A 24,739-nucleotide genomic window follows, 5' to 3' on the forward strand; every position below is an offset into this window, starting at 1 on the left:
ACCACTGTGGACAGAGTCCAGTCATGGGTGTGAGTGTACCACGAAATAATCTGCAAAAACATGAAGCTTTTTCTTAAAGCGTGCCAGCTCCTTCAAGCCATGGTCCGTGGAGCCCGCGGCAGGCAGCCCCGAGCCCCTGTCGCAGACTTGGCCTTCCAGCCCTCCAGCAGGGCACTGCCCAGGCACGGAGTTGGAAGGAGGAACTAGAATGTGTCAGGACCATAGGCGGAGGTGGGGCTGTGACGTGTGGGAGGGCGGGGCGGGCGGCAGGTGAGCTGCTAGGTCTCCCTGGCTCCAATCACTCTGGAGACTGAGCCATGGGGGGAAAACAGGACGGGGATGAGGCCTATGGTGAGTCTGAGGGCAAGGCTAGGGTAGAGGCCCGGGACCCTCAGAGGGAGGGGAGGCCAGCCTGGGCCTGCTCTAGGGGAATGATGGCTGGGGCTGGCCCCGAGAGGAGCTGAGTGGAGTTCTGGGTCCCTGAAGGGAGGGCCCAGAAAAGAGCTGATGGGAGGAAGTAGAACCAGAGTCCTGCGAAGAGGATTGGGTTTAGGGGCCTGGGGCCTTTGCTGAGGAGACTTTGGGGAGTGAAGCTGGAGTCACCATGAGAAGTTAGATGTGGAATCTGGGTCCCGCAGGGCAGGGCCCTGGGAAGCAAAGCCTGAAGGGAAGGAGGCAGGGTCAGGGGCCTGAGCAGAAGGATGGGGCTCAGGGACTGGGAGGGTCTATGTGCTGCAGAGCTTGTGGTGAGGCCGGGGTCTGGCCCCCATCAGGAGGAATGGGGTCCCTGTGAGGAGGAGGAGTTCCAGCCTGGACTCTGGGGTCTCTGAGGAGAAAAGGTACTAGAGGTCTGCCTGCCAGAGTCTCTGTGAACAGTGACAGCAGGACTGGGGTGTGTTTGGGGGTCCCTATGAGGAGTTAGGGCTATGGATCTCTGTGGAGAAGGGGCCACGGCCTGCCCCTGAGGTCTCTGTTAGGAGGGGGAGCCTTCTCAGGGTATCATGAGAGATCCAGGCAGGGGGTTGAGAGGTTCCTGAGAATGGTAGGGTCTGAGGGGAGAGGAAGTAGAGAGCCTATCTGCAGAATCTCCATGAGGAACAGGGGCTAGGAGCCTGTCCCAGAGACCCCTAAGATTAGGGGTGGGGGGCAGTCTGAGAGGAGAGGAAACTGGGACACAGCCTCTGGGACCCCTGTGAGCAGTAAGGGCTCGGAGCCTGCCTGCAGGGGTCCCTTGGGGTTTGGGGGTCTGAGCTCCTGGTCTGGAGGGGAGGGAACCCCAAGGGAGGGGCCTCCCAGAGGCATAGCTTGAGTTCCTAAGCACGCTAGGGGAAGGAGCAGTAAGGACTCCCCGGTCAACTTCCTGGAGCAGCTTTGGGTCAATCATTGATCTCATATCCGAGAGCCATGGAGGGACAGAGTCCAGAGCAACAGATCCCACCCCTTCCCACACTCTTGCCCAACCCTTCCCTCCTCTGTGCCCACACAGGACCCTAAGCTGCCTGGCCCCAGCTCCTCCCTGTGTGTACTCAGGGAGGACCAGGAACAGGACATGGCCACAATCTCAAACGGCCACAATCTCAACTGCCAGGCTCAGGTGTCACCCTGACCGCTCGTCCAGAGACTGGCAGGAGCCTGGGGATCAGGGTTTACAGGGGCCGTCCATGCCCCGGCCCTGCAGGAGTTAATGCCTTTGGCTCTTTCCCTATGGCCTTGGGCCAGAGGGTGGAGGTAGGGCCTGGGGCAGCTGTGGGGAGGGGCTGTGACCTCCCTGAGGTGCTCTAGACCTGTGCCCACCCTGGACTGGGTACAGGGAGGGGAAAGGGATAAGGATTGGGGCATGAGAGCCACTGAGATGGCTTAACTCAGAGTCCCACATCCCAGCCATAGGGAGACACAAGAGAAAAGGGCCAGGATGGGGACAGAAAGCAAAGGCTATTTCCCTGGCTGCCAGCCTTGAGGTATGAGCTGGAAAGAACATGTTAAGGCCCCTTTTTCCCCTCCCTCCAAGGCCACCTTGGTAGAATTCATGGTAAGCAGTCAGGCTGCTGACCAGGCCTTGATCCTACCTCTCCTGCTCTCCAGTTTCCTCTCCAGTCAGCCCTGCCCCTGTCCGTCTCCCCGCAAACTCCTGAGGCCCAGGAAGGATCCTGGGCCAGGGTAGGATAATGCTGTAAGGGAGGATGTGGGAGGGACAGGAGATGGGAAGAGACATTCACTCAGGGTCTCACACTGCACTCCTCCCTGTGCCCCTCAGGGAAACCAGCCAAGTATGACCCCTCCTTTCGAGGTCCCATCAAGAACAGGTGAGTTCTGGGCACTGCCCCAACTGGTGGGGGGAGGGGGGAGGAGGTTGGTTTTGCTTTGTATTTGCTGAAATATTGGTAAAAAGCTTATAAAAAAAAAAAAGAAGAAGAAGAAAGAAAGAAGGAAACAAAACTCCTGCCTCAAGAGAATGGGGCCCTTGGGGGGATTCTTGTGTCTGGAGGGGGCACACGGGGGCTTCTGGGGTGCTAGTGATAGTCTTCACCTGGTTTCTTGACCTGGGAGCTGGCTACACAGGCCTTTGCTTTTTGGGAAAATTCATCCAGCTGAGCACTTACAAGTTGTGTACTTTTCTGTGTCATACTTCAGAAGAAAGTTTACTCACCGAGAAAAATGGTATTTTGTTCTTTTGTGGCCCCTGCCCCGACAAATGGAAACAAGTGCTTCTTATTTATTTCCTGATGCCTTGTGAGAGGTTTTCTTAAAGAAATAAAATAAAACTTACCCACCCTCCAACATCCCCCCACTCTCCAGCCCGTGACTCCTCCAGACCATACTCCCCACATCCCCTCTCCAAAAACTTCCCCCACTTCTCTCCCAGGAGCTGTACAGATATCGTCTGCTGTATCCTCTTCCTTCTCTTCATTCTGGGTTACATCGTGGTGGGGATCGTGGGTGAGTTTCCAGCTACGCTGTGCTGGGGCCATGGCTGGGGCAATAACCTGGGGAGGGACCATCCCCATGGCTCCTCCCCGCCCCCGAAAGTCCCTCCCTCCAGTGATTCATCTCTGCATCTGCTTCCAGCTTGGGTGTACGGAGACCCCCGGCAGGTCCTCTCCCCCAGGAACTCTACTGGGGCCTACTGCGGGGTGGGGGCCAACAAGTGAGTATGAAGGAAGGAAAAGGGGACACAAAGGAGGAGGTGAGGTGGGTGGTGGGCAGAGAACCCCAACACTCAAGCTCCAGAGCCTTCCTCTGCTGCCCACCCCCCACCACCCTTCCTGAATCTCACCACACTAGGCCATGTTGAGCAGCCTCCGATCCTGGGCACCTGGCTTCTGATTTCCGCCCCCCCAAAGTAGGAGGCGGAGTCATGGTTAAGTGCATGGATTTTCAAGTTCAGAGTTTGGTATTTGAATCCCCAACCAGGCTAATAAGTTCTGGTTGTATGGCCTTGGGCAAGGTACTCAACTTCTCTGAGCTTTGATTTCCTCATCTGAAACACAAGGGTGATCCCCCAAGCGATGCCATCAGTTCCTCATGCAGGAAACTTTCAGTAAATAATAAAACCTGAGCAGTTACAGTGTGTGCTATGTTCCAGGCAGCGTACTTTGCCCACACAAACTCATTTAATCCCTATGAAGTAGGTACTATCATCTTACACCTGATGGAATTGAGGCAGTGGGCAGTTAAATGACTTGCTCAAGGTCATAAACCTCTTAATCATTTGTTAGCAATTTCGATGTTCCATTAACTCTGGGAAATCTTCTGGGTGGCCCCTGTATCTCCCTAGCCTGAGCTTCCTAAGGGCAGGAGCTCCATGGTGTGTCTCATGGTATGGACCTGCCCCACCCCGCCCCCCCGGCTGGGCCCACTGTACTCTTGAGACACAGCCCTGGCAGTCCTCCCCTCTCCGCACACCTGACCAGGCCCTGATGCCCACACTTCCTTCCCTCCTGCAGAGATAAACCGTATCTTCTCTACTTCAACATCTTCAGCTGCGTCCTGGCCACCAACATCATCACGGTGGCTGAGAACGGCCTGCAGTGTCCCACACCCCAGGTCAGAGCCTGGGACCTGCCTCTGCCCAGATCTCCCCCAGGGTCTGGGTACCAGCCCCTCAGCATGCTCTCTGCCCCCAGGTATGCGTGTCCTCCTGCCCAGAGGTCGCATGGACCGTGGAAGTAAACCAGTTCTCACAGAAGGTTGGGGAGGTCTTCTACACTGCAAACAGGAACTTTTGTCTGCCAGGGGTGCCCTGGGACATGGTGAGAGCTGCCTCCAATGTCATCGCTGTGGTCAAGGGGGAGCACATGGGTGGGGGTGAGGAGGAGTTGGGTAGGTGATTACGGTGGTGGTGGTGATGAGGGAGCTCACTCCTTCATCCTGCTCTGTGTGTGTCTGTATGTCCTCCCCCCACCCCCAGCCAGTGATCCAAAGCCTGCAACAAGAGCTCTGCCCCAGTTTCCTCCTCACTTCTGCTCCAGGTGAGAAGCTGTGCTCCTTCCTCAGGCATCCTCTAGTCCTATGATTTTATTGCTCAGGTGAGGAGGGCAGACCCAGAGAGAGCCAAGTCATACAGCTTGCGTGACAGAATTGGAATCAGCACCAGGTCTTGATCTTCCTGTGCAGCAGGACCCTACAGACAGACCCTGTGTCTGTTGTGCACCAGGCACCCAGATAGACGCAGGGCAGATGAAACTGCTCCCAGCTTGAGCTACGTTTTAGGTACAGAGATCAGAGGTGTTCACAAAGACACTGCCCGAGAATCAGAAATAGACCGGATGTCCATTTGAACGTACAAGCAAACGTGGCCAGGTGGTGGGATCACAGTCAACTTTTTCATTCTTCCTATATGTTCTTTTTTCCAATAGTACATGTTATTTTTTAAGAGAAAAAACTTTAATTATAACATGAGAAAAGATATCTGATTCTCAATATAGATGCTATAAAAAGTATCTCAAATGAATGCTCCAAATCAGATCTGGATTCCAGCACTTTCCAGCTGTATGGTCTTGGGCCAATTACGTATCCTCTCTGAGCTTTGTTTCCTCATCTTAAGAATGTAAATGTCAAAGCCAGCCTGCCGGCCAAAGTCATTGTGAGGATGGAGATACATGCCTCTGTAGGCACATGATACATGCATCAGGAGATGGGGAAGGGGTCAGAAGGTTTCCTGGAAGAGGTGAGATGGAAGGGATTTCTGGAGGGAGAACATTCAGAGAGAGGAGCAGGGAGAGCAGAAGCACAGAGGTGAGGGGAAACTGGGCTGAGCTCAGCCGGCGGGGGCCTTGAAGCCTGGCCAGGGAGCATGGGCACTCCTGGGCAGAGCTCCTAGAAGTGTCTGAGCAGCAGAATGACCTAGAGCCCTGTAATGGTGAGGCATGGTCTCCCTAGCACCCACGTAGAGGGTGGGTGGAAGGGTGGCAAGGTTGGGGTGGAGTGTAAGAGTTAGGCCAGAGGAAATTAGGGTCTGAACCCAGCAGCGGCAAGGAGGTGGGGGAAGGGGGTATTCAGAGACAGAGAAGGAAGCCTGGACTGGGCTCCCTGGGGCATGAGCTCCCTTTTGGCTGGGGAGTCAAGAGCAGCTGGAGGGAGGGTGAGAGTGGGGAGCAGCAAAGCCCACCTCTCCTCCCTTCCCTAAGCCCACTAGGGGGCTGGGTGGAGGCCAGAGGCTTTCAAAGGCAAAACTCTGGGCCCTCCCACCCAGGAGCCCCGGCTCTCTCCCTCCAGCTCTGGGGCGTTGCCTTCCACTGTTGAACAGTACTCCACCTGAACTCCCAGGGATTTCCAGTAACACCTCCATCTCCCAGGGAATCAGGTGGGCATCCTCCTGCCCCCACATCTCTGTCCTACACCCCTCCCGCACACAACCCCTCTGACTCTGTCTCTCCCCAACAGTGGTCTTCTTGACAGCCTCAATGCCCGTGACATCAGTGTTAAGATCTTTGAAGATTTTGCCCAATCCTGGTATTGGATTCTTGTGTGAGTCACCGATTCCGCTGCTCACTCCTTCCCTTCTGCCCTCCCCGATCCTCTGTCCCCGACCCTAATGTCTGAAACAGAAACTTTGGACAGGGGCGAAGGAGCCGGGGCCCCTGTCCCCAAACCCACCAAGATTTATAAGAGATAGGGGGACTAACCTCTGGGGACATTGGGCATGTGAGGCATTTGGGGGCCTCTGAAGGGGAGAAGATTTGAGGTCTGACCCTCAACTACCTCACCCTGCCTCCAGTGCCCTAGGTGTGGCTCTGGTCCTGAGCCTGCTGTTTATCCTGCTTCTGCGCCTGGTGGCCGGGCCCCTGGTGCTGGTGCTGATCCTCGGGGTGCTGGGCGTGCTGGCATATGGCATCTACCACTGCTGGATGGAGTACCGAGTGCTGCGGGACAAGGGCGCCTCCATCACTCAGCAGGGCATCACCACCAACCTCAGCGCCTACCGCAATGTCCAGGAGACCTGGCTGGTGGCCTGTGAGTGCCCTGCCCACCTCTGGACTTCCAGCCACCTGAGGGCTGCCCCGGGCCATGCTGAGCCCTGGGCCTGACGGAGGCCCCTCTGCCCCCTCTCCGCCCTCAGTGATCATGCTGGCTGTGCTTGAAGGCATCCTGCTGCTAATGCTCATCTTCCTGCGGCAGCGGATTCGCATCGCCATCGCCCTCCTGAAGGAGGCCAGCAAGTCAGGGCCTGTCTGGGAGGGAGGTGGGGCAGAGGACGGGGGGTGCAGGCATGGAACGGCAATTCTGGGAAGGTGGCAGGGAGCCCTGGAGGGGAAGGGCAGAATTATGCAGTGGTTAACACTGCCGTTTGACTCCGTTTTTCTGAGACTCGGTTTGCCCATCTATAAAATGGGGGTAATAATATTTCTTACTTTGTAGGGTTATCATGAGGATTAAGTGAGTTAGTGTCTTGTCAGGTTCCCAGAACGTGAAGCAGACCCTTCATTAGGAGAATTGAGTGTTAGCTGCGGTGGTGGTGGTTGCGGTTGATGGGCTGGAGCCCAGCAGGAGCCCAGACACACGGAGGAGAAGTAGCAGCTTTTTCCCAACTAGGACCATCAAGAGACCATACTTTGAGGACCCTGTTCCCTTACTCTCCCAGAAGCTGCCCAGATGGCTTCTCTGTGATTCTAATTTCCTCCAAGGGTCCCTAGCGCCTGATTCATTCAATTCAGTTGGTTCAATTAGCACCTCCTATGTGCCCAGCCTGGGGGGACAGAGCAGACCCTGGCAAGGACAGAGGTGGGGACCTTGCCAGGGTCAGCCCCATGAGAAGCTGGGTGGGGGCTGGGGACCGGGGCCATGCTGGTAGACTATTCTTACCTTCCTACAGGGCTGTGGGGCACATGATGTCTACCATGTTCTACCCGCTGGTCACCTTTGTCCTCCTGCTCATCTGCATTGTCTACTGGGCCATGACCGCCCTGTATCCTTTGTTCACATGGCCAGGTCCTCCTGGGGGGAGGGGAGGGGCAATACTCACCTATAAAATGCCTTAGTGCAATTGGAAGAAGGTGCCCCTTCCCCTGGGCAGACACAGGCCTGCCCCTGGACAGAGTTGAAGGAGTGAGCCCAGGCTGAATTCTAATCCTTTGTGCAGTGAACGACCTGCACAAGTACCTGGGAATGGGTCTCTGAGGAGGAGACCTGTACAGACCACCATGTGACTATGCTTTCCTTGACTCCCCTCTGGGTACCTGGCCACATCGGGGCAACCCCAATATGTCCTCTGGGCACCCAACGCCAGTTTGCCCAGCTGCGAGAAAGTGCAAATGAATACATCATGCAACCCCATGGTGAGGGGACTTAGGGTGGACATGGAGGCATCCATGGGGGTGAAGTGACCTTAGGGGCCAACTGCTCCAAATCCCTCATTGTGCAGCAGAGACTGAGGACCAGAGAGAAAAAGGAGTTCACTCAAGGTCACACAACAGGTCCCCAGCAGAGCCAGAAAGGGAGCCAGCACTGGACTCCAGATCCAGTACTCCTGCCGAGCTACCTCCTTATTCAGAGAAGGAAACTGAGGCTGGAAGAGAAGGCATACTGGCCCTGGGAAAGCTGGCTACCAGCACTTCCCACTCCTCCCCTGGACTTGCCTCTGCCAGGAGGACATTAGCTACTCAGTCTCCAGTCTCAGTCCATTCATCTGTAAAATGGAGATAATCCTAATATCTGTCCTCAGGGGAGCTGAGAAGATTAAACAACATTGGGCACATAAAGTGCTTTGAACAATGTCTGGCACCTGATAAGAGCTGACAGTTGTAGATGTGTTTTTGTTTAGTTGTTTTTGTTTTAGATAGGGTTCAAGCCCAGCACGGGGCCCAGTGCAACACTTGAACTCATGACCCTGAGATCAAGAGTGTGGCACTTAACCGACAGAGACACCCAGGTGCTCCAGTTTTGCTTAGTCTTTTGAAGTCTTTCTCCCTGGGAACATGGCGGCACCCTAGGCAAGAGGCGGGTGGGACTCGGCCTTCCCCACACTCCCTGCAGGCTCTCAGAAAGTGGCACTGAACTGCCCGCAATCTGCTGTCCTCAGAGCTTTCATGTGGCCAACTCATCTGAGCTGGGACGCACAGGCATCAGCTCACTCTATAAAAGGGGAGGGAGACTGGTTTACATTAGGGAGGACCCACCATGTGCCAGGCACTAGGTATGCAAAGCTGCAAATGACCTGGTTCTTGCTTTCGACTTGCTCAGGATCTAGCAGCAGAGACTGACACAAAGCCACACGAAGGGCAAATTAGTTTATTTTCTTATAAAATTTCAAACATACACTGAGCAATTTCAGCAATTATCAAGATTTTTGTCACATTTGCTGGACAGGGTGGTTTTTAAATTTCAGTTTCTTACTTTTTATCATGGAAATTTTCAAACACACACAAACCCTCAACTTCCCACTGTCCTGTTTCATCCATTCCTCCCCACCCCTGCAATTCTTTTTTTCTGGAGTTTTTAAAGGTAAATTCTGGACATGAGCGCCAATTCACTTGTAGACACATCAGGATGGATCTCCACAGATAAGGACTCTTTTTTTTTTTTAATGTTTTTATTTATTTTTGACACAGAGAGAGAGAGACAGAGCATGAGTGGGGGAGGGGCAGAGAGAGAGAGGGAGACACAGAATTTGAAGCAGGCTCCAGGCTCCGAGCTGTCAGCACAGAGCCTGATGCGCTGCTTGAACTCACGGACCACAAGATCATGACCTGAGCAGGAGTTGGACTGAGCCACCCAGGCACCCCGGGGTTTTTTTGTTTGTTTGTTTTTTTAAAGTAATCTCTACCCCCCAATGTGAGGCTTGACCCTAAGATCAAAAGTCACATGCTCTAGGGGCGCCTGGGTGGCGCACTCGGTTAAGCGTCCGGCTTCAGCCAGGTCACGATCTCGCGGTCCGTGAGTTCGAGCCCCGCGTCAGGCTCTGGGCTGATGGCTCGGAGCCTGGAGCCTGTTTCCGATTCTGTGTCTCCCTCTCTCTCTGCCCCTCCCCCGTTCATGCTCTGTCTCTCTCTGTCCCAAAAATAAATAAAAAACATTGAAAAAAAAAAATTTAAAAAAAAAAAAAAAAGTCACATGCTCTACTGACTGAGCCCACCAGGTGCCGCAACAGATAAGGATTTTTAAAAAGCATAACGACTATACCACTATCATACCCAACAAGGTTAGCAATGATTCCTTAATACCAGCTAATACCCAGTCTGTTCATTTTCGCTAGAAAGCATTCAGTGGAAGTTGCAGAGGCTATTTTAGAGGGGATTGCTGATTGGGTGCCAAGGTGCTGGTCACACTGCCTTCACGCCATTAAGGCTCAGCCCACGAGGCCTGGATGCTCTTGTGTCCATATGGAGACTGAGGGAAAACTAATTACTCTCACATGATAGGCAATCTGAACCCAACTTGAACCTGGAGAAGAATCTTCTGGAAGGAAATGGCTTCCCCAATTCAGGGAGGCTGCTACTCTGGGAGTGGCAGGAGTTGGCTGGGAATGACTCTACTCTGTCACCCCCAGGCCCAACCCGTGAACTCCTCATGCCCAGGACTGATGTGCATCTTCCAGAGCTACTCATCCACGGGTCTGGTCCAGCGTTCTCTCTTCAACTTGCAAATCTATGGGGTCCTTGGGCTATTCTGGACCCTCAACTGGGTACTGGCCCTGGGCCAGTGTGTCCTGGCTGGGGCTTTTGCCTCCTTCTACTGGGCCTTGGACAAGCGTCGGGACATCCCCACCTTCCCCCTGATCTCTGCCTTCATCCGCACACTCCGGTAAGCCTGGGGCAGGGAGCTGGGAATTGTGAGCATGGGAGTCCAGGGGTCCTGGAGCTGCCTCTACTTAACCCCTCTGCAGATACCACACTGGGTCGCTAGCCTTTGGAGCCCTCATCCTGACCCTTGTGCAGATAGCCCGGGTCGTTTTGGAGTACATTGACAACAAACTGAGAGGTGAGCAGCTAGCCCCTTGGGGAGCGGCTGTCAGGGGCCAGTGACCAAACATAAGTCGTCCCCCCCCGCTCCCCTTTACTCCCAGGAGCCCAGAACCCTGTGGCCCGCTGCATCATGTGCTGCTTTAAGTGCTGCCTCTGGTGCCTGGAGAAGTTTATCAAGTTCCTAAACCGCAATGCCTACATCATGGTAAGCCCTCCTACACAAGCAGCCCCTTGCTCTGGGGTCCCTTGGCCCAGGCCCCTGCCCTGGCCCAGGTAAGCTGTGCACAGGTAACTCTGATCTTTCGACCTCACTCAGATTGCCATCTACGGGAAGAATTTCTGTGTCTCAGCCAAAAATGCCTTCATGCTGCTCATGCGGAACATTGTCAGGTCAGGTTGTCCCCCACCCCCATGATCTCCCACCCAAGGCCGGGTTCCTGGGCATGCTGTGCTCAGAGGGCCTCGAGCTTGGTTTAATGTTCTGCTGCCTCCATCCATCTTCAAATGTGACCAATTTTCGTTTTACATCTGACACAGCAACTTATATAGCCAGTCCCATTTCTAACTCTGCCAGTCCCCTCATGCCCGACCCACCCCAACTTGCCATACAGGGTGGTCGTTCTGGACAAAGTTACAGACTTGCTGCTGTTCTTTGGGAAGCTGCTGGTGGTTGGAGGTGTTGGTAAGAACCAGGGCTGGGAGTTACAGGCACAAAGGGCAGGGGCACAGGGCAGCCAAACAGGTGACCTCAGAGAAGGGATGACACTGACCTCCAGACCTCTCCCACAGGGGTCCTGTCCTTCTTTTTTTTCACCGGTCGAATCCAGGGGCTGGGCACAAATTTTGAGAGCCCCTCCCTCAACTATTACTGGCTGCCCATCATGGTGAGTGATTCCCTGGCTCTGCCTTGCGGTCCAGCAACCCCCCAAAGGAAGTCTAACACGTCCTGTATCTTCCAGGTCTCCATCCTGGGAGCCTACGTCATCGCCAACGGCTTCTTCAGTGTTTTTGGCATGTGTGTGGACACACTCTTTCTCTGTTTCTGTAAGTAGACACCCTCTACCAGTTCTCCCAAATTTCAAGGTGCCAGATTATTTAGGGTTTTTTGGAGACCTGGTGCTTTTAGAAACAGCAATTTTGCTAGTTAACAACAACTTTGCTAGTTTGCTAATTGGCAGGGTCCCCCAAGAAAGAACATTTCAGGGGAGAGGACTCTGGTACCCTTCCCTAACTAGAAGTTAGTCACAAAAGACTTCCCAGCAGATGGCTGTAGTGAGTGGGGATTTTCTTACCCTCCTACATACAGTTGACCATTGAGCAACACAGGTTTGGACTCCACAGATCAACTTAAGTGTGGATTCTTTTTGATAAATACCGTACAATACTGTAAATGTATTTTCTCTTTCTTAGGATTTTCTTAACATTTTTTCCCTAGGTTATTTTATTGTAAGAATACAATACACAGTATATATAACATACAACATATGTCTTGTCTGTTTATATTATCAGTCCAACTTTGGATCAACAGTAGGCTATTAAATTTGGGGAATCAAAAGTCATAGGTGGATTGTTGACTGCACTGAGGTCAGCGCCCCTTAGCCCATGTGTCGCTCAAGGGTCAACTCTACATTCAAGATTTAGTACCTACTCCAATCTGTAATACCCGATTGACATGCATTTTGTTGTTGTTGTTGTTGTTGTTGTTGTTAGCGTTACCACGCTATGAAATATTATTGATCACACTTTACCGATGAGAAACAAATTATATAACCTACCCAGTAGGTTACAAAACCTGACCCGAAAAGAACAGCCCGTGGCGTTGCAGCCTAAAACCAGGCAGCTTGTCTCGTCTTCCCTGATTTTCCCGGGGAGTGGGGTGGTCCCAGAGGGTCCGCTCTAACGGTCTGTGTTGCGGCTCAGTGGAAGACCTGGAGAGGAATGACGGCTCCCTGAACAAGCCGTACTACATGCCCACAGCCCTTCTGAAGATTCTAGGCAAGAAGAACGAAGCGCTCCCGGGGGACAAGAAGAGGAAGAAATGAAAGATGTGGCCCTGATTCAGGGCTGCACCCCTCCTGTACAGCCTCCCAGCCTCACCCCTCCTTCCAGATCTCGATTTTGTAGTTTAAAAAAATTTATTAAAGGTTGATATTTTGTTTTCTCAAAAAGTCTGAGACTTTCATTCCCTCCATGACATGCAGTCCTTTTTTTGGTCGCTTTTTTTTTTCGCCACTAGCCCTTTAAAATAGGCTCCGCCCCCATGACGCTCCCCGGTGCCACGGCCAATCAAAAGGTTCCTGCGGAATGATGCCAGCCTCTTCTTCATCCCAGCCAATAAGCTGGGATGAAGTCCAGGTCACAGGCTCTGGGGCTTCAGAAAGAGCCAATTGGAGGGTCCAGCTCCAAGGCGCTAAAAGGTCATGTGGGGAGTCAGAGAGAGGAGTCAGCCAATTAGAGTCGCGGAAGTGCGGCAGGTGGCTCGACTCGGGACGGGTGGGGGTGGTGGGGAGGGAATAGCTAGCATTTAAAGGGCCCGGTCAGCTGACAGACGCCAGCCCGCGTCTAACCCAGCGGGCTTGGGTCTGGCTGCCCGGGGAGAGATGATGGCGGATCGAGCCGGACAAGTGCTCCTGGGCAGACCCGGGGACCCGCGGATGCCGGGGTTCTGGGGAGGCTGTAGAGTTCAGGTATTGGCCACGATCATCTTCCTGCTGCTTTTGTCTCTGGCAGAATCTGGCGCTAGGGCAAAGAATGACTTCAGCCTGGTGAGTCTCCCCTCGTATATCCCCATCCCCGACCCACGCGGGTGGTCTGTATCCAGCGTCCCCCGGGACGCGGGCTGCTGAGATCCCTCTCCTCCGAGGGACTCTCCCGCCGCTCTCGGACCCCGTTTCCTCCATCCATTCCCAACCCCTCTTCCTCAACGGGTCCTTGTCCTCTTGCCCTCTGAGTCTCCTCTTCATTCCAGCTCCTTCTCCACCTCCAACCTCCCAGAAGGTTCCTTCTGCCCTTCCCCCGCTCCGAGCCCCCAGCTTTGTTCCAAACTGTCCTCAGGTTCCCCTTCCTTATTCTAGGACACACACCCCCTCCCACTCTGATTCCCAGCACCCCGTCTTTCCCAGGGACACTCGACTCGGAGCCACTATTCAACCGTCCTAAAACCTGAAGTCAAATTTGTATTGATCCTTCCTCCTCCCTTCGCAGGTTCAGCCGCTGGTGACCATGGAGCAGCTGCTGTGGGTAAGCGGGAGGCAGATCGGTTCTGTGCACACCTTCCGAATTCCGCTCATCACAACCACTCCTCAGGGCACTCTCCTTGCCTTTGCTGAGGCCAGAAAAATGTCCACATCGGATGAGGGGGCCAAGTTCATTGCTCTTCGTAGGTCCTTGGACCAAGGTATAAAGATTCCTGAGTGGCAAGTGCTGGTGTTAGGCTGGATGGGTGGGGAGACTGACCTGCCCAAGGGCTCTTGACATAGGACCTCTGGGAAGGCTCGAGGCCTGAGTCCCTGAGGGGACTTAAGGAGGGAAGCAGTACAGAGCAGTGATCTGGAAATTGTAATCACCTAGGGTTGAACATTCAAAATTTATTGAGCACCTGCTATATACAGAAACTGTTCTAGGTTGTGTGAGTATGGCTGTGAACAAAGTAGACCAAAAATCCCTGTCCTCGTGGGGCTTATATTGTCTGTGGGGAGACCGACAATAAGCATAATAAATAGGCAAGTTTATTTTTTGTATTGGAAAGGGATAAATATAATGGAGAGAAATAAAACAAGATGTTGCAGATTGGTTGCAATTTTAAATAGGTGACTTTTGAGTAAAGAAGGTGAGAGTAACCCTGAGGAAGAGTGTACCAGGCAGATGTCACAAGCCTGTGGCTTTTCTCCAGGAGAAAACTATTTGAGGAATGAGAAGGAGCTTGTGGGATAGGATGGAGTGAGCAAGGGTAGAATAGATAAGGTCAGACACGTAAGGCGGGGGTGGGGGAGGCAGGTTTTTAGGGCTCTGGGGCCATTCTAAGGCCTTAGAGCCCTAGCAAGAGGTGGAAATTAACAGGGAGAGGTAGAAAAGGCTTCGAGTGCTCACCCTGGATTTCTTCTCTTTTTTCTTTAGGCAGCACATGGTCTCCTACAGCCTTCATTGTAGATGATGGGGACACCCCGGATGGGCTGAACCTGGGGGCAGTGGTGAACGATATGGAGACAGGAGTGGTGTTTCTTTTCTATTCCCTCTGTGCTCACAAGGCTGGCTGCCAGGTGGCCTCCACTATGTTGGTGTGGAGCAAAGATGATGGTGTTTCCTGGAGCCCTCCCCGGAACCTCTCCTTGGATATTGGCACCGAGATGTTTGCCCCCGGACCAGGCTCAGGCATTCAGGTCTCTATCCTGAGATGGGTGGAGGGGGCTGCCTTTTGGAGAGTCTGGAAGATGCCCCCAATTAGACTTTTTCCCAGGGAGAAGGACTTATGAAGTCAGATTTTCTCTTAGATGGGATTCCTTGGAAGAAAGGGGCATCCTGGGAGGAACCCCCTCCTGAGGAAAGATAGAATTTTGCCATTGTCTTCCCATTTGGGGGTTGTACACAGCTTGGTGAGTGAGCACACCAAACATGGGTTTAAGCTCCCATACACCTCTGTGGCTGGACCCCCTTGTTTGATGCACAACCTATCTGGTGTATACCCTAGATGTCCTAAAGGAGCTTATTCTGCAAGAGTTTCTTAATTCAGGCAGTGGATACTTATGGGATCCTCCTGGGACCCTCAGTACCAAGGACAGAATTGAAGAGGACCAGATGTATTCTCACACTTAGGAGGTGATGGGTTCTCCTTCTCTACCTGTGAGCCTCTACAGTGTCTCCCTCAGTGACATCCAGCTTCCTTTCCCACAGAAACAGCGGGAGCCGCGGAAGGGCCGCCTCATCGTGTGTGGCCATGGGACACTGGAGCGGGATGGGGTCTTCTGCCTCCTCAGTGATGATCACGGTGCCACCTGGCGCTATGGCAGTGGGGTCAGCGGCATCCCCTATGGCCAGCCCAAGCGGGAAAACGATTTCAACCCTGATGAGTGCCAGGTCAGGAGTCCATGGGTTATTCCCCACCCTCTCCACAGGCCCTGCCCTCCAGAGCACCATTTCACTCACAGACCCAGGATTTGCCCTGCCCCCTCCCTGGGTCTTCCTGAAGCCATTTTCCCTCTCTTCAGCCCTATGAGCTCCCAGATGGCTCAGTCGTCATCAACGCCCGGAACCAGAACAACTACCACTGCCATTGCCGAATTGTCCTCCGCAGCTACGATGCCTGTGATACCATACGGCCTCGCGATGTGACCTTCGACCCTGAGCTTGTGGACCCTGTGGTAGCTGCAGGAGCTGTAGCCACCAGCTCCGGCATTGTCTTCTTCTCCAATCCAGCCCATCCAGAGTTCCGTGAGTGTCTGTTGGGGGGGGGTCGTCAGGGGAGCCCCTTTTATCTAGAGAGGGTGTGGCCACAGACCCTCCTTTTTCTGACTCTGCTGCCCTCCCCAGGAGTGAACCTGACCCTGCGTTGGAGTTTCAGCAATGGTACATCATGGCGGAAAGAGACAGTCCAGCTGTGGCCAGGCCCCAGTGGCTACTCCTCACTGGCAGCCCTGGAGGGCAACGTAGGCGGGAAGGACCAGGCCCCCCAGCTCTACGTCCTGTATGAGAAAGGCCGGAATCAGTACACCGAGAGCATCTCCCTGGCCAAAGTCAGCGTGTATGGGACACTCTGAGCTGTACACCTGCCACCAGGGTAGAAGGCCCTGGACTCAGCCTTCAGAACCATGGGCCCGTAGCGGGTCTGCTAGAGGTGCCTAAAAGACAGTTCCACCTGCCTGTAGACTGTAGCCTTTTGCAAAATCGATTTCTCTTTGACAGGGAAGTCACTCTTTTAGGACTACAAGCCTGGCTTGTTCCATACAGGGTGTCCTGCCCTCACTTGGGAGCACATCCCTTCCACATCATTGCTGGCTCTGGCCCCCTACCCCCTTTTGCCTTCCTAGGGCAGTGATTGGTCCTTTTTTTAGGCGGGGTTAGGTAGGCCTGTGGAATTGAATATATTTGGACTCAGGGAATTGGGGAAGGCTGAGCTTCCTCTTTAGGGTAAGATACTGGCTATGGAGCAGGTTGGTGAAAGTACTGTAAGGGCAATATTTGGATTCAGGGTAAAGAACTAGGTGCGCCACCCACCTAGACTATTTATAAATTGAACTATTTGTAACTTAACATTTTTAATGAAGGAGAGTGAGCACTTGTAATGTCTCTGTGGTTCTGTCCATGCAGATGCGTGTTCTTCACGTACCCTTGTAAGAGGCTGGGAATGAGCTCTGTGGAAGAAGCTGCTGTTGCCCATGAAAGTCGCAGCACTTTGGCGGTTAAATCCTCTTTTCCCTTTCACATCTTCCTCATCACAGAAAAACAGATTCATCTTCATAGGTGTCATGAGGAGTAGCAGGGGGAGCCCCATGAGATATTAAGCAATCTGCTCTGTTTTATATCTGAGATGGAGTGGGATACTGTCTTCCATCAAGCCAGGGGCAGGTGTGTGAAATGCAGATGGAAAGCCTTTCCCAGGCCAGCCCAGCCCAGCAGAGAAATAAGCAGTGTGACAATTTACCTGAGAAAATAGCACCATCCTAAGGCAGATGCTATTAAAAGAACACATGAGTGGAAGAGCCATGCCTTTACTCCATGTGGAAAGAAAATACAATGCCTACATAAGCTTTGGTGGTCTGAATCTCAAAGACTCGGGGCGCTGGGTGGGTCAATTGGTTAAGCATCCTGACTCTTGGTTTCAGCTCAGGTCATGATCTCACGGTTCATGAGTTCAAGCCCCACATTGGGCTCTGTGCTGACAATGTGGAGCCTGCCTGGGATTCTTCTCTCCTCTGTTTCCTTTCCTTTCCTGCTCATGTTCTCTCTCTCTCTCTCTCTCAAAAAAAAAAAAAAAAAAACTCCCTTTTCCTCTACCCCTCCCCCTGCTCCGTCAATAAAAATTTTAAAAAATGAGGGGCGCCTGGGTGGCTCAGTCGGTTAAGCGTCCGACTTCGGCTCAGGTCACGATCTCGCGGTATGTGAGTTTGAGCCCCGCGTCGGGCTCTGTGCTGACTGCTCAGAGCCTGGAGCCTGTTTCAGATTCTGTGTCTCCCTCTCTCTCTGACCCTCCCCCGTTCATGCTCTGTCTCTCTTTGTCTCAAAAATAAATAAATGTTAAAAAAAAAAAATTTTTTTTTAAATTTTTAAAAAATGAAAGAATGTCAAAGACTGAGGAATAAGGGTCACATTGACATACAGTTGCAGTTTATTTTACTTTCAACTTCCTTCTCTAAGAAATGTTAGGATAATTCATTCCATCAGAAAAAGTGAAAAAATGGAATAATCTCACTGTATATGAGGATATGGTGTAATTTAATTTTGTTATATTTTATCCAGAATTTGTGGTCAATAATGTAATACTTTAATTTTTTGACTTACAGACATTTGTGAAAACAAAGGTAGAGAAAATGGGTTAATGAACCCCGTGTACACCCTATGTATCCAACGTTTGCTTCTTATTTTTTCTTTTTCACTTTGATTTTTTTTTTTTTTGAGAGAGAGAGAGAGAGAGGTAGGAAGAAAAATCCCAAGCCAGCTTTGCACTGTTAACACCGAGCCTGACGCAGAGCTTGATTCCACAAACTGTGAGATCATGACCTGAGCCAAAACCAAGAGTTAAATGCTTAACCAATTGAGCCACCCAGGCACCCCTCTTTGTTGAAATACTTTGAAGCAAATATCAGACCTTGTGACATTCATCCCTACCTTTTTTCCTTTTTTTTTTTTTTTTTCTTTTTAAGAGCGAAAGTTCATGCACAAGAGCAGGGGAGGGGGCAGAGGGAGAGACAGAATCTTAAGCAGGCTCCACATTCAGCAAGGAGCCCAACAAGGATCCCACGACCTTGAAATATAAGCGGAGCTGAAATCGAGTCAAACACTCAATAAACTGAGCCACCCAGGTGCCTCCACCCTTACATTCTTGAGTGTGCATCTCACCCTTTAAAATGGAACATTTTATTATGTAACCATAATGCCATTGCACACCCATAACATTAACTCTGGTATTATCTAATACCCAGTCAACGTGCAAATTTCATCAAATGTCTCAATGTCTTATTTATAGTTGATTTGTTCAAATCAGGATCCAGGGGTGCCTGGGTGGCTCAGTCAGTTGAGCAGCTGATTTCAGCTCAGGTCATGATCTCACAGTTTGTGAGTTCCAGTCCCGCATAGGGCTCTATGCTGACAGTTTGGAGCCTGGAGCCTACTTTGGGTTCTGTGTCTCCCTCTGTCTCTCTCTGCCCCTCACCTGCTTGTTCTCTCTCAAAAAATAAAATAAATAAAATAAAATTAAATAAATCAGGATCCAAAAAACCTACGTATTTCCTTTTTTTTTTTTTTTTAAAGTTTATTTATTTATGTTTAGGAGCGAGAGAGGCTCTGCATCGCCAGTGCAGAGTCGGATGCGGGGCTCAACCCACAAACCATGAGATCATGAGCTGAAATCGAGAATTGGATGCTTAACCGACTGAGCCACTCAGGCACCCTGAAACCCTGTACATTTTATTTTGATGTGTCTTAAACCTAGGTTGATCAATAGTCCCACCTCTCCTCTTTGTTTTTCTTGATAACACCTATGCAGAAATAAAGGCATTCGTCCTATAGAACTTTCCACTCTGATTTGTCAGCTTCCTCAGAGTGTCATTTAACTCCTTCGTCTTTCACATTTCCAATGATCAAACCTGAAGATTTGGCTTCCCATTCCATCTGGGGAGGGGGGGTGGTCAGTGGGACAAGATCCTTCACAGGTGCTGTGTGCTTCCTGTTCCGAGTCCTGGGGGTGGGGGGCAAGTACTGTCTGCCCCTCCCTCTCGGAGTAAAGCTGAGATTGAGCAGTGGGTTCAGATGGCCACAGCCTGACCCCTCCTTTGTAAGTTTCCCCCAACAACCTTCCAACTGTCAATTTCATTCACAGGTGGGTTTTGCCTGAATCAATTATTTTGAGGGGTTGTGAAATGTTGATTTTTAAATTCTATTATTTCTACCCCATTTATTACCTGGAATTCTTCGGTAAAAAAAAGAGCTGTCCCTCATCAAGGCTGTTGGATTACCCTGAAGCATGGTTTGTAGGGAAAGGCAGGGTAAATGCTTAATTTCCCCCTTTCCCTTGCCAGTTGTGAGTAAACTGATGTAATACTTTGACTTGGCCAGTAAATCACACTGTTACCAACCACACAGGAGACAGAGAGGAAGACTCTCTGGCTGGCAGGCGGAAGCAGGGGGATATATGAGGGAAGAAAGAAAAGAGAACCCTGGGCAGCTTGGTTGTAGGGCTCTGCTTTTCTTTTCTTTCTTTCTTTTTTTTTTTTTTAAGTTTATTTTTATTTTTGAGGGAGAGGGAAAGAGTGTGAGCAAGGGAGGGGCAGTGAGAGAGGGAGACACAGAATCCGAAGCAGGCTTCAGTCTCTGAGCTGTCAGCACAGAGCCTGACATGGGAATCCAACTCACATTCCTCAAGATCATGACCTGAACCGAAGTCATCCACTTAACGGAATGAGCCACCCAGGTGCCCCCAGGCTCTGCTTTTCTAATGCAGATCACAAAATAGGTATGGCATTGGAAGAATTAAGGGGGTGGCATCTGCAGCAGTTGGGACATCTGCTGATACCACTAAAAATTGCACATCTGACAAAGTTTTGCTAAACAACTTTATTAGAAATACTGGAAGAAAGAGAGGAAATGATGCCATGAATGTCTGACCCATGAGCTACTGTGTCATGAAGTAGACATGGCAGAAGGCTTGTGAAGAGTGACCATGTTCCTTCTTAGCCACCAACCCTCAGCTGAGAGAGGATTCTCCCCAGGAGTGGGTGGGGCAGAGCCCTGGGCCCCACCCCAGACCTTCAGGTTCAGTATTCTAGTAAGAGTCTGGGACCTCGCGTTTTTAAAAAAAATTTTTTTAATCTTTATTTATTTTTGAGAGAGAGACAGAGTGTGAGCAGGGGAGGAGAAGAGAGAGAGGGAGACACAGAATCCGAAGCAGGCTCCAGGCTCTGAGCTGCCAGCACAGAGCCCGATGCAGGGCTCGAACTCATGAACTGTGAGATCATGACCTGAGCTGAAGTTGGACGCTCAGCTGACTGAGCCACCCAGGCGCCCCTGGGACCTCGCATTTTAACAGGAACTGCAGGAGAGGCTGATGCTGGGGTCTTTAGACTGCACTTTGGGAAACTTTCTCTTAGACATTTAGCCTAGACTCAGAAAGAATAAACTTCAAAACACTGTAGAAAAGATCTCAAAAGAGAAACTAAGTAGGAAGAATTTATGTCTAAAGAAACCAATAACCCTTAAAGCTAGCAGGGTTAACCTGCTGTTTACCCTGTTTACCCAAGCATCTTTTTTTTTTAAGTTTTATTTACTTAATTAATCTCTACAGCCAATATGGAGCTCGAACTCACAACCCCGAGATTAAGATTCTATTGACTGAGCCAGCCAGGCACCCCATCTTGAATACCCGCCACAACAGATGGCACATGGTGGGTGCCTCATACAGGAGGAAAGACAAATCTAGGTGGGTAAGGAGCTAGTGTCGTCCCAGATGGACATCTGCACTCCTTGGGAACATGTTAGAAATGCTTGACTGCCCCCCTGTCCAGAACCCCAAAGCCACCCCTACACCAAGACCTACAGAGTCAGAAGCTCTGGGGGTGGGGCCCAGCAATCAGTGTATTAACTCTCCAGGGGACTTATGCACATTCAAGTTTGAAAACCAGGATTAGAACAAATGTCAAGTGTGCAGAAAGGGTAGAAGAACTTTTTGTTGGCTTTTTTTTTTCTTTTAATGTAAAGGGGGAATTGGAAGGAATGTCAGGAAGCTAGAAGAGGAAGCTATAGTGCTTATCTGTACAAATGGGACGGAGCTGACTAGAGACTGAAGCCTGGTGGAGTGCCTCCTAGGTAAGCAGCCATATTCTAGCATGGAGCCCACCCCTAGCACAGCCACCTCCCCTCACACACTCTCAGCCCTCCCCAGCGTCTTGGCTCAGAATTGAACCAACTCTGGGCTCTCTCTCCCAGTCCTCAGGCTGCCCTTAAAACAGTGGGAAAAGGTCAGGTGTGCCTGGGTTGCTCAGTTGGTTAAGTGTCTGACTCTTGGTTTAGGCTCAGGTCATGATCTTGTGGTTCCTGAGTTTGAGCCCTGCATGGGGCTCCATGTAGCCTGCTTGGTATTCTCTCTCTCTCTATCTCTGTCCCTCCCCCATTCACACACACTCTCTCTCAAAATAAATAAACTTTAAAAAAAAACCCACATTTTTACTGTAAGGCTTAGCCTACACAAAAGTAAGGGATCTTCACAAACCATAAATAATAGAAAGCAAGAATCCAGAAAATCAAGTGGACTTGGAGGCTCCATTTGCCCTGGGGACATCAGCCAATGCTCAGTGCCAAAATCGGGGTTTCAGTGGACCTCAGATTTGCAGTCCAAAGATAAAGCCAGGGGCCTGAGGAGGACTAGAAATTAAACAAGAACGTTCTTCCTGCCCCCTCCTTTACCCCCAACAAAGCAGGACTGTACTTTGGGTGCGTAACTTAAGGGAACACCAAAAAACTCGGGAATCAAGATAAATAATATTTGAAGGCAATATTTCTAAAAACCAAATTGGCAAACTACAGCTCACAAGCTGGCTGCCTCTTTTTGTAAACCAAGTATCTTCAGTGGGTGAACTGGCCTCCATCTTTGTTCTGGATTCAGGTGGGGGAAGCGTGTCTGGAAAACTCCTCAGAGAAGTTCATACTCCTGTGGGATCGGGACCAGAAATCACATTCTCTGTGGCCTCCAAATTTGCAAGCCACAAGTTTAGCGGCACCAGATCTTAAGTTCAGTGATAATACATGTTATTAGTCTTCTTTAAACTGTACATAATTAGGGGCGCCTGGCTGCCTGGGTCATGAGTTGAAGCCCCTCCTTGGGCCTAGAGCTTACTTTTAAAAAGTAATAGTAGGGGCACCTGGGTGGCTCAGTCGGTTAAGCGTCTGACTTCGGCTCAGGTCATGATCTTGCGGTCTGTGGGTTCGAGCCCCGTGTTGGGCTCTGTGCTGACCACTCAGAGCCTGGAGCCTGTTTCATATTCTGTGTCTCCCTCTCTCTCTGCCCCTCCCCCATTCATGCTCTGTCTCTCTCTGTCTCAAAAATAAATAAACGTTAAAAAAAATAAAAAAGTAATAGTAATAAACTGTACATAATTATTATATGCACTGTATATATAATATATAGATAATTGGCTTTTTGCCTCAGTATCTTAAGCCCATCTAACATTGTTATGTTCCTATCAATTAACCAATTTAAGGGACATGTATTGTTTGCCATCTATAGATCTTGGTTCTGTTATTTGTTATTACTTTTTTTAATAATATTTTTTTAAGTTTATTTATGTATTTTGAGAGATACAGAGTGAGAGAGAGCACGAGTTGGGGAGGGGCAGAGGAAGAGGGAGAGAGAGAATCCGAAGCAAACTACCTGCTGTAAGCCCAGAGCCTGATGTGGGGCTCAATCTCTCAAAACATGAGCTCATGACCTGAGTTGAAATCAAGAGTTGGACACTTAATCAACTGAGCCACCCAGGCGCCCCAGGTTCTTTTATTTTTAAGTCCCTGGATGGGGCACGTGGGTGGCTGAGTCGGTTAAACGTCCAATTTTGGCTCAGGTCATGATCTCGCGGTCCATGAGTTCAAACCCTGTGTCGATTCTGTGCTGACAGCTCAGAGCCTGGAGCCTGTTTCAGATTCTGTGTCTCCCTCTCTCTCTGACCCTACCCCATTCATGCTGTCTCTCTGTCTCAAAAATAAATAAATGTTAAAAAAAAAAATTAAACCCCTGGAGATGTTGAGATGCCCTTACTACTATTGGAGGCAGGAGCCCAAGCAATATCCAGGAACTATCATGGGTTTGCTGAGGTTGTCATGCCAACCCCAACAGCATTTCACTGGCCACAATATTTTTTTAAGTTTATTTATTTATTTTGAGAGAGAGAGAGGGAGAGGCAGAGAGAGAGATAGAGAGGGAGGGAGGGAGGGAGGAAGAGAGAGAATCTCAAGCAGGCTCTGTATTGTCAACCCAGAGCCTGACATGGAGCTAGAACTCACAAACTGTGAGATCATGACCCGAGCTGAGATCAAGAGGCAGGCAGATGCTTAACTGACTGAGTGAGCCAGGCTCCCCTTGCTGGCCACAATTTTAAAAGCGGAGATTAGGGGAGGACAGTGTCTTAGCATGTCTGGGTATCAGCAAGGCATTTGATAAGGTCAAAGGGGACCACAGGGCAATTTCACTGGTGTCATGTATACAAAAAAGAGAGGGAATTCATTTACCATCATTGGAAGAGACTTTTATACCAACTCCTTACACATATTATACGATAAATAAAAGAAAAGAATGAATCATTTATCCTGCCTTTTCAGCAGGAACAAGTAATTCAAGTTAGACAAAATATCAGTTGATGAGATAAGTTATTTATTACTTATTTTACAGCAGAATATCATCTAATAAGTATAGGAATAATAATCAAATTAGATCATCATTTTGCAAACGAATGAAATAACTCAGGTGAAGGAGTTCAGAGCACATCACCCCAAAACATGCTGCCTTGGCATGTTGATTATTTTGAATTAAGAGCACTTGAGAAACGACAACTGCAAAAAGAGCCCTCTGGCCTTCCTTTTTCTTCCTGAAAGCAGGAGATAAACCTCCCATGTGAGAGTTGCCCTCCCTTTAGCCAGAGGAAGGAAGACATTCTCATTTTCAAGGACAAGAGGCTGAGACTCAGTGAATGCTACACTGAGACCTTGTTAAAATTATTCTGATTTCCTGTCACCTCCCCACAGTTTGGTCATTTTCCCACAACTGCCTCTTTGTTCAGTCCCACAGAAAAGCAAGTAAGTTTCACCATGTCCCTGGGTCTTCATTTCCATGTGAAGGCTCCAGTGTCATGTAAAGCTTATATTAAGTACATTTGTATGCTTCTTTCCTGCTAATTTGTCTTAATTTTCAGACCCAGCCAGGGACCCTACAAGGGTCAGGGAACACATCCCCCCTCAAGATCCTCAGTGGTTGCTAAAATCATTAGGCTAAAGGTTGATAGAGAACTGGATATTCGTTCATATGGATTTTCGTTTTTTGGCACCAATCACAAGCAGGGAGAGTACCTCAACAATGAAGACATCTAGGGGTCACCACTTTAACTGGGCAACCAAGCTGAGATCAAGAATGGGACACATGAGTTCGC

The 24,739-nt window shown here is 50.4% G+C and overlaps 2 protein-coding genes across 3 annotated transcripts; both read left to right on the forward strand.

The window, feature by feature from the left end:
* The first annotated feature begins 277 nt into the window (after positions 1 to 277).
* On the forward strand, positions 278 to 12,570 carry SLC44A4 (solute carrier family 44 member 4). 2 transcript variants are annotated; one of them, XM_049653558.1, is made up of 21 exons: positions 278 to 351; positions 2,255 to 2,303; positions 2,864 to 2,937; positions 3,067 to 3,145; positions 3,945 to 4,044; positions 4,125 to 4,250; positions 4,409 to 4,469; positions 5,716 to 5,803; positions 5,884 to 5,967; positions 6,218 to 6,453; positions 6,560 to 6,659; positions 7,313 to 7,405; positions 7,673 to 7,775; positions 9,986 to 10,239; positions 10,322 to 10,416; positions 10,502 to 10,605; positions 10,717 to 10,790; positions 11,012 to 11,082; positions 11,190 to 11,284; positions 11,360 to 11,444; positions 12,321 to 12,570. In XM_049653558.1, exons 1-21 carry the CDS (start codon positions 318 to 320, stop codon positions 12,440 to 12,442), a joined length of 2,127 nt encoding a protein of 708 aa, XP_049509515.1. In that variant the 5' UTR covers positions 278 to 317; the 3' UTR covers positions 12,443 to 12,570. The 2 variants fall into 2 exon arrangements, with proteins under 2 accessions (XP_049509515.1, XP_049509516.1); XM_049653559.1 differs by lacking the exons at positions 6,218 to 6,453; positions 6,560 to 6,659 and having other exon boundaries at positions 280 to 351; positions 12,321 to 12,568.
* Positions 12,571 to 12,995: 425 nt separating this feature from the next.
* On the forward strand, positions 12,996 to 19,143 carry NEU1 (neuraminidase 1). Its single transcript, XM_049653561.1, has 6 exons — positions 12,996 to 13,165; positions 13,605 to 13,797; positions 14,517 to 14,779; positions 15,291 to 15,473; positions 15,605 to 15,827; positions 15,927 to 19,143. The coding sequence occupies exons 1-6, from the start codon at positions 13,001 to 13,003 to the stop codon at positions 16,151 to 16,153; spliced, it is 1,254 nt and encodes a 417-aa protein (XP_049509518.1). The 5' UTR covers positions 12,996 to 13,000; the 3' UTR covers positions 16,154 to 19,143.
* Positions 19,144 to 24,739: the final 5,596 nt, after the last annotated feature.

This window comes from Panthera uncia, assembly GCF_023721935.1.
Source record: "Panthera uncia isolate 11264 chromosome B2 unlocalized genomic scaffold, Puncia_PCG_1.0 HiC_scaffold_24, whole genome shotgun sequence".
Taxonomy (NCBI): domain Eukaryota; kingdom Metazoa; phylum Chordata; class Mammalia; order Carnivora; family Felidae; genus Panthera; species Panthera uncia.

Bases quoted from the DNA above. Each gene is read 5' to 3' on its own strand.
- SLC44A4 (XM_049653558.1), top strand. From the start codon at position 318: ATGGGGGGAAAACAGGACGGGGATGAGGCCTATG. The intron at 2,304-2,863 runs GTGAGTTCTGGG...CTTCTCTCCCAG, and splicing joins CGAGGTCCCATCAAGAACAG to GAGCTGTACAGATATCGTCT. The intron at 2,938-3,066 runs GTGAGTTTCCAG...ATCTGCTTCCAG, and splicing joins CATCGTGGTGGGGATCGTGG to CTTGGGTGTACGGAGACCCC.
- NEU1 (XM_049653561.1), top strand. From the start codon at position 13,001: ATGATGGCGGATCGAGCCGGACAAGTGCTCCTGGGCAGACCCGGGGAC. The intron at 15,474-15,604 runs GTCAGGAGTCCA...CCCTCTCTTCAG, and splicing joins TCAACCCTGATGAGTGCCAG to CCCTATGAGCTCCCAGATGG. The intron at 15,828-15,926 runs GTGAGTGTCTGT...TGCCCTCCCCAG, and splicing joins TCCAGCCCATCCAGAGTTCC to GAGTGAACCTGACCCTGCGT.